The sequence below is a fragment of the Sinocyclocheilus rhinocerous genome, unplaced genomic scaffold (assembly GCF_001515625.1).
Source record: "Sinocyclocheilus rhinocerous isolate Xijiao unplaced genomic scaffold, SAMN03320098_v1.1 scaffold568, whole genome shotgun sequence".
Taxonomy (NCBI): Eukaryota; Metazoa; Chordata; class Actinopteri; order Cypriniformes; family Cyprinidae; genus Sinocyclocheilus; species Sinocyclocheilus rhinocerous.
This window is the reverse complement of record NW_015652173.1, coordinates 885,336-894,546: the sequence shown is the minus strand read 5'-3', so window position 1 is coordinate 894,546 and position 9,211 is coordinate 885,336. Positions and strand designations below refer to the sequence as shown.

General features: G+C 34.9%; 1 protein-coding gene across 1 annotated transcript in view; it reads right to left on the bottom strand.

The window, feature by feature from the left end:
* Positions 1-4,587, bottom strand: part of LOC107714006 (cytosolic carboxypeptidase 4-like) — a 165,166-nt gene extending 160,579 nt beyond the window's left edge. Inside the window, 2 exon segments of the mRNA XM_016519695.1 lie at positions 3,553-3,571; positions 4,537-4,587. Of these exon segments, the coding sequence (XP_016375181.1) occupies positions 3,553-3,571; positions 4,537-4,587 (70 nt within the window).
* Between the last annotated feature and the right edge of the window lie 4,624 nt (positions 4,588-9,211).

Genomic DNA, 9,211 nt, shown 5'->3' with positions numbered 1-9,211 from the left:
CTCACATTTCAGGATGAAAAGACAAACACTTCAGGTGAAGGATAATCCACTTCTTACCTCCGAGACTGTGTTATGATCTATATGACCTTATTATTTTAATTGTGAGTATTAGGCTTATCATTATTGCTGATCACTGTTGTTGTGCTATGATATTGTGATATTTACCATTATATAATCAGAGGGGTATAGTTCCAGGAAATATGTCGTTCAAACCGGAAACCGTAGCAAAACGGTGGGATGTTTGAGCTTGAACTTGCCCCAGGTAGATTTTATTTTAGCAAAAATGACTGCAGGTTTGTTTTTGTTTTTAAATTGTTTAAAATCTCCTGATCAAGCTAAATAAGGGAAAACTTTTTTTTTTTTTTTAAATACATATTAAGATTTAAGCCTTTTAGATGAGCAGTGCCACTATTTTTTTTTAATTCATTAATTAAATGTTACTTCAACACAAGCTCCCAAATCTCATTTGTTTTCACACACATTCAAATATGGCACAGGTTTGTAATCAATGATTATTTATGGGATAAATGATATTTCATGTCTTGGACACCAAACCAAGAGTGTTGCGTCAGTGTTACGTTGCATGAGAGCAAATTTAAGAGAAGATTTTTTTTTTTTTTATCAAAGTATGATTTAAATTTCAGACTTCAGAAGAGTCTAAAGGAAGCACATGGGTGGTATGGATCACTTTTATAACTTGATGGTACTTTTTTGTCATTTTTTAAAGCACAACAGTGTTGTTGTTGTTTATTCCTTTTCATTGTAAGCTAAAAAGCCATCAAGACATTTTATCAAACAAGTCCTACTGTGTCCCACGGCATAAAAAAAAAATCATAAAACTTGGAAAAACCTGAGGGTGGTTAGTAAATTATTTTTGGGTGAACTATTGCTTGAACTTTATTTCAGGGGCTTTTTTGACATTTATGAGGGCATAATTTTTCTAAAAGCATAAAAACACACACATTTATGCCAAATTTCTTAATTAAACCAATGTTTTATTCAAATTCTCTATAACTATGAAACATAAAATAGAAAAATATGAAATGTTACTGATAAAGAACAAATTAATTCATTGTAAGGACATTTTTAGCCCTCCAAATTTTACTTCCAGGGCATTTTTGACACACTCTGTGGCATTTTCACTCCATATACCCCCATTAATTTCTGCCCCTGAAGGTGACTGGTTTTAATGAAGAAACCACAACTCATTGAGGATGAACTTTTACACTAGTAGAACGGAGCGTGCACTCTTTCTTGGAAAATCGATGGCCCCGTCATCACCATCTGGGCTAATTCCATGCAACCATGTTAATTACTCAACATTAATGAGTGTGACCAGCATAGAGAGCCAGCTGGCACATCATTAGAGCATTATTTGCCCAACAATCTTTTAACAGAATAATCCAACGGTACTTGAAATTATGAATAATTACATCTTTTTTGGTCTGCCATCACCTATGCCAAACTACAATCAGAAAGTGTTAATGTTTCCCATCTGCCAATCGGAAGAAGGAAGTGCGGTAATATACTCAGGAACCACTTGAAAATGAAACATTTCATATCCTCGTTCGTTTTTTAATACTTTAATGAGGAACATTGACTACCTCTACACCATTAACTTTTAAGAGGGTGGCAGGAGCGCGCCGGGAGAGCTTTGGCTGGGAGCCGGTCCTTTCAGGCCAAACAATTCTGAATAGCCCAGGAAATCTATTGAAAGTTATTCTGACACACCTTCAAAATGATTTTGTACATCTTAGACACCAAAGGCAGGACCTGCCTCTGCAAGTCATATGAGAGACATAAAAGAGGAAGGGAAAAGCAGAGGAAGAATATGAAGAAAAAACTAACTCCGACACGGCACCCTGAGCGTCTCAATTTGAATTAGCAGGAATCCCATTTCAGGCACCAACAGCTCCATGTCAAGGACAGTGAATTTGGGACTTATTGCTTCGTTTGATGCCAGTCATGGCTAGAGGAAGGCGACACGCTGGCTGTGGCTAATCGTGAGGGTATTACTAGCTACCCTTGTCAGTTTGCGTTGTAATAAAGGAGTAAATTCTTCAGAGCTGAGGCCACATGGCCAATGCCAAGCATCTGCAAGGATCCTTATTTGAACTGACAGGACATACGGAGGCACGTTTTTTTGCCCAAACAGGACAGCTTTTTTGTGTCACGTTCAAAAGTGCTTTACGACATGGGATCTAGGGTACACTAAAATAGGTAAAGATGCCATACTGTGTTTAGGAGCAGAAATCCATCAAATCTATATATATAATAATAATAATAATAATAATAATACAAACATTCTATAATCAGTTACATATTACAATATCACTAATTATACTAAATATTCAAAATATAAAAAATGTCCAGTATTGAAATTAATAAAAAAGAATATTACAGTATTTTCCAAAAAGAAAAAGAAAAACACACATATGTGACCCTGGATCACAAAACTAGTCATAAGGGTCAATTTTTTGAAATTGAGATTTATACATTATCTGAAAGCTGAATAAATAAGCTTTCCATTGATGTATGGTTTGTTAGGATAGGACAATATTTGGCTCCTAATGATTTTTGGCATAAAAGAAAAATCTATAATTTTGACCCATACAATATATTGTTGGCTATTGCTACAAATATACCCCAGCGACTTAAGACTGGTTTTGTGCTCCAGGGTCACATATATATTAATATAGAATTTTATATTTTAGTTCAGACTACAATGTAATGGATCAGAACACTATACTAGTTTAAAAAATCCTTTATAGGATTATATGATTAAGATCATTCGCTTTAACAATAACATTTAGATATGCACTCAAGTCTATAATGTTATTCGTTCTCTGTCCCTTCAAAGCGGTATAAATTTTTTCCTCTGGTGAGATCAGAAACCGTTTAAAGCTTGCATTTAATCACACTGAGCTCATTGCTGCACTTGTTTCCTTCCAAACTGCTTTTCCACTTTTCCTTACAACACTCTTATCAGCATAGGGGGAATAAATCTCATCTTATGATTTTCACTCTCAATTAAGCACTTTGACACGTACACTAAATAATTTCAGCCCTTCTGAGTTTGATTTTCATGCAAGAGGTAGAAAGTTATCGGGAATTTGGCACGCCGCCCTCCTGCGAGCATATAAGGCCTCAGCGGCTCATTGGCAGCAACTGATATATACAAATCACTGATATGAAATCAGTCACCGCAAGCTGTGGAAGTAGATAAAAATCACATTTAAATGTACAATTTAGGTTTATGAGACATTTTGTGAGTGCAACCAATCTGCTCAACACAGATATGGAAAACAATAAACAAAAAAAGAATGTTTACTGGTCTACACATCTTTCATTTTAAACCAACAATAACTATTATATTGATGCTTGCAGTTATGCTATTACTCTCTCACTCAATGGTTTGAATAAAACACTACCATTATTAACTACTGCCAACAGCATACACAATACCACAATCAAATCTGCATATGCAAGTCGCATCATCAAATTTATTAATTTAACTTAATCACACGGGTCTCTAGAATATTTTATTCTGACATGTGTTGATCATGGCATTCTGCAGGGAAATGCACAGAATACATTTACAAAAAAGTTCAAAAACAAAACAATGCAAATATTGCAAAATATGACAAAATATGCCTCTTTGTGTTTGTGCGCATTCCGCGTTTGCAAATCAGTCTGAATGAACAATATACTACTGCGTTAACGGGAAGACTAATTTAAAAAAGTAAACAACAAAGTTATTATTTTGGAGTAAATGTAAAATGCTTAAAAACACTAACTTGATGATATTCATACTTGGCTTTAATAAAAAGAATATTAATTACATTTTAACGTACATTTCTCTCTCCCTCTCTCTTTTTCTGATAGTGTAAGTATGGTTTAGTCCATTTATTTTTATTAATATCTGTTGAGAAAGAGTTCTGCTCCAAATACCATCATGTTTAAATTGATGTCAGTAGTAATAAGCTGTTGTATTTTATATGGTGCGGCTCACCTCATGGAGATTTGACAAGATGAAATCTCACTATAATTTAACCCTTTTATGGTATTATATTATTCATAGAAAAGGTATATTTCTAAATGGCAATCGCAACTAAAGCATTTGCGTGATGCTCCCTCTAACCACTAGGTATTAGTATAATCCAATACGTATGGCAAGTTTGTCTAGTGTAACAAACTAAAACAAAACAAAAAAACTAAGTCTTGAAAAAAGTTGCTTAGTAATCCACAAATAGCATCTAAAATTTCAAGCGCTGGATTCCAGCGCGCACATTAACATAAACGTTGTTAAACTCGCCTCAAGGGGGGTAAACATGTTTACATTAACCGCCGGCTACTTTTTATGGTACTGAGAGACCATGTCATTTATCTTTCTCACTCAGCACATGGAAAGTGTCCTGCATGTGGGGGTAGTGTTCCCAGCGTGCCTGCCTGCATCTGTGGGCCGTTCCTATGCTTGACGTGTCAAAGAACGAGAGAGAATCCAGATGCACTTGTTCACAAACTATGCGCGCTTACCTGCAATGTGCTGAGGAGGACCTCGAGTCCACTGGAGCTCGGCGCCGCCATGGTGGGCCTCGATCGTGCTGAAGAACGGAAAGAGGAAGGAGAAATGAAAGAGAGGTTAGAGTGACACAGAGGCAGCACCTTCTCCCTCTGTGCTTTAACAAGACAGACGGTTACAGTTAAAGCCGAGAGGGGTTCAGCTTGTCGCCTGAAACTCTATCTCCCTCAGATAAACCCGCGGGCTGCTCCAGTTGTGCACGGACATTGAGATGAGGCTCCTATTAAAAGGGCCTGACGAGACACAGGGATTAAACCAAGCCGAGCATTTCACAGGAGAGTGGACACGGCCTGGAGGGATATCAAGAGGCTGAGGAATCTTCTAGTGTGTGCGTGTGTGTGTGTGTGTGTGTGTGTGTGTGTGAGAGAGAGAGATAAAGAAGAGAAGTGAGCAAGAGTGTGTGTAAATGCGTGAGAGCTCATATAGTCAAGCTGTGTTTAAACATGGCCTGGCACTGACATTATAAAGATGATCTATCCCCTGAAATGAATCTCGACGGAGTAAATTAACGTGATTAGTGTGGGAGACACACTCACTGCATGTGTTTTTGTTGCCATCCTGGCTAACAGGGAATGTTGTCAGAACTTTGGCTAATGTTCTGGCAAGGTTCTGTCAAAGTTAAAGGCTCTCCCTCGAACATTACTAGAATGTTAGATGGTCTTTAACAGCGTTCTCAAAACATTAGCACAAAAAAAAACTCATTTAGAGACTGTTCATGGAACTTTTGCTTGTGTTTGTTTTGTTTTCCCGAAACGTTTTAGTTAGACATCCTGGATGACTTTTTAACGTTACTACTTGTTTCAGAACTTTAACTTTTTAAACATTACAGAGAACATTCAAAAGTAATGCTACCATAAAGTTTGCAAAATGGTTTAAATGGATAATTCCCTTAATGTTTTCTAACGTTCATATACATATACATATATATACACATATACATACATATATATATACATATACATATACATATACCCTTTATGGAACGTCATCTGAATCTAACTTTTTTTTAATGTTACTACTTTCTACATGTTTACAGAGAACATTCAAAAGTAATGCTACCATAAAGTTTGCAAAATGGTTTAAATGGATAATTCCCTTAATGTTTTCTAACGTTCATATACATATACATATATATACACATATACATATACATATACATATATATATATATATATATATATATATATATCTCCTTTATGGAACGTCATCTGAATCTAACTTTTTTTTTAATGTTACTACTTTCTACTTGTTTCAGAACATACAGAGAACATTCAAAAGTAACATTTTAAACTTTCAGAGAACATTCAGAAATAACATTTTCATAACCTAATCAAAACAATATATATACACATATACATATACATATATATACACATATACATACATATATATATACATATACATATACATATACCCTTTATGGAACGTCATCTGAATCTAACTTTTTTTTAATGTTACTACTTTCTACATGTTTACAGAGAACATTCAAAAGTAATGCTACCATAAAGTTTGCAAAATGGTTTAAATGGATAATTATCTTAATGTTTTCTAACGTTCATATACATATACATATATATACCATTCAAAAGTAACATTTTAAACTTTCAGAGAACATTCAGAAATAACATTTTCATAACCTAATCAAAACATTCTTAGAACATATTTTTGTTAGCTGAGACAAAAGGGCATCTAATGCCAGGAAAAAACAATGAAATATATGTTTGTGTTACAAAACGCAAAAGGCCTATAGCAGCTTTATTGCTTATCTTGTTTTGGCTTAAAGTTACATTTAGCAGATGATTTTATCCAGAGTGATTTACAAATTAGAATAATGCGTGCAAAAGCAAATGTGATTGGCTAGAAGTTCCAAAAACTTCAAAAGAGGACAATCTTCTACAAGAAAATGTAATTGACTTGTTTGCTTTGGTGTAAAAACATACAAATCCTATGGAAAAACAAATTGCAAAGGAGAACTGTTATATAAACTGCAATGAGAAAAAAATGCAGAGCAAATCCAGATTTTTCTCCTAACAAAAAGACAACCGTATATTCAGAAGAAACCTTAATAAAGTCATTGTGCCCTATTTTTAAATATTATGACATATCTCACAATAGAAAACGTATGATTTTTCACAATTGCAATGTCGTTTTTTATCATTTGTTAGTTTATCTGGGTCATGCCATCCACAATTACTGTACAGGTATGTCACCAATAGTCACTTTTGTTTCTATTTGTATTGCTCCAAAGGAATTTAAGAAAGCAAACCTAGAATAGTCTCCTGAGCCATGAAAGAGCAATAAACTTGTGTTGCAAGGGGTGCACATACAACTAAAACAAAATAATGAGAGAAAACCAATACCTGCAAGTTTGCTTCAGTCTATAAAGCAGGTTCAGGTCATAACGTCTCTATATAGAGATTCCCAGGGCTCAGATATTATTACAGTACAATTGCTTGTGTTCGAGTTATGTTACAGCTATAATTTTCCACATGCAGTGCCACGAGTGTCATCAACATATGACAAAGTGCTTTAACATGGAATAAATATGCAAACATGCGTTCACACACGAATACACAAGTAGCTGTTTGATTTATATAGACGACTCATAGATATACAACCTAAGAGAGACTGCAATCACGTTAATGGAGCTTTCTCATATGGAAACCTCAGTTAATAGCCTATTATTATTAATGTTTTCTAAAATATCATAATAAAATTATAATCTAATTAGTTATAATAACAATAATAATACTACAAAATGACTACTGAGGATAATTGGTACTTGTAACAGTTTTGTGTCTCTAAACACTACACCCACTCTCTTTCTAAGGTTATGCTCCTGCATGAATTGGCATATTCAGAGCGTGATCATGCAAGAACAAAATGCTGACGTTTTGGAAAAAAGCAAGCCAAGCCATCCCAAAGCTCGTGAGTGACAGCTTTTTGGCAAAGCAACATGTGGTGAAAGTGTGCGGGAGGACAGTGTGTTTAATCGATGCCAAGAAACTTTCTGCCTTCAAACTCGATAGGAAGGTTTTTTTTTTAGCCATTTGTTCTAAGTGAAGACGCGCGTGCACACAGCACTTCCAATATTATGTAAAGGAATTAAAATTCTGTCATAACTCACCCTCGTATAGATCAAAACCCGTTTAACTTTCTTTTGTGTCGATCAACTGTGTGTAGAATGGCCACTCGTTTCCATACAATGAAAGTGGGCTGTATAAAGTTACAATGACCAAAAGGCACCATAAAATTATTTAAAAAATGTTCCATATGACCCATTTGTAATCTTCTGAAGCCATACAACAATTTTATGTGAGGAACATACAGACATTTGCGTCATTATTTACTGAAAATCTATTTAACGTTCATGAGAGAAAGCCGCGATGACGAATTTATAATGAATCTTTCTTTTGAATAGAATCTTTCGAATCAGATGACTCACAAATTCAGTCCAAATGATTAATTGGTTCTTGAATCCAACTCACTGACGCAAACGGTGTTGTAATAATGTAAAATATGTGAAAAATAATGTGTTTATCGAACAACCTAGTATGAGAGCCTGTTCTTCTAGTACACCCCCCAAACTAAATCAAGACTTTGTAAAATAGCATAATAGGACCCCTTTAAAACGTAAAGCTAGCTATTGTATAGTTTTGAAGAAAATCCTGCCCACTCGTTTCCACATAATTAAAATGGGTTGTAAAGTTCCAAATGACTAAAAAAACACCATAAATGCATCATAAAAGTGGCCCATAAGACTCACGTGTAATCTTCTGAAGTCATAAGACAATTTTAATTTGAGGAACATACAGAAGTTTACATCATTAATGAAAATCTTCTTAATGTTCATGAGAGAAACTAGCAATGACTAATTTTTAATTCGTTTTTTTTGTTTTTTGTTTTTTGAGTCAAATCTTTTGAATCAGATGAATCACAAATCTGGTTCTGGAGGTGTTGAGTTCAACTCAATGACTCAAACGCAGCGATTTAACGTGAGTTGAATCTTAATTAAAAGCTATAGTATGGCTTCAAAAGACCTATAATGTAACTAGTTGAATAGAATCACTTTTAATCATAGTTTATTGGTGCTTTTGTGTCCATCCCCATTGTAACGTCATAGAAAAGAATGACCACAATTATTACATTTGAGTAAGTAGATGACAACAATTTTTATTCTTGGGTGAACTATCTCTTTAGGGCTGATTCGTCATGGGAATAAAGCAGCACAGTATCTCGACAAATTTACACCCACCCTTCATCTCTCAGACCATATAATTATCTCAATCATGGGCGCAATTTAATCTGCCGACTTACACTATTATGCGGAAGATGACTTAAATGTCCCATCAGGCCAAAGCAAGAATATTGTGTCCGGCTGCAAACACACAGCTATTTATACCACTGTTTTAGGACACTGAACGTCAGTAGAGGACATGAATCCTGCGATGACAGCTGTAGTGCAACTGATGAGATCAAAATGTTGTTTAGAGAAATCAAAGCGAGGATAGTACACTGCAATACTGCAAACCAGACTGACAAAAAGTTGGCCTGAATTGACCACTAATTCATATGGGTAGGTTTTCCATTCAGTAAAAGTGCAATTAGTAAATGTGGGCATCTGTATAG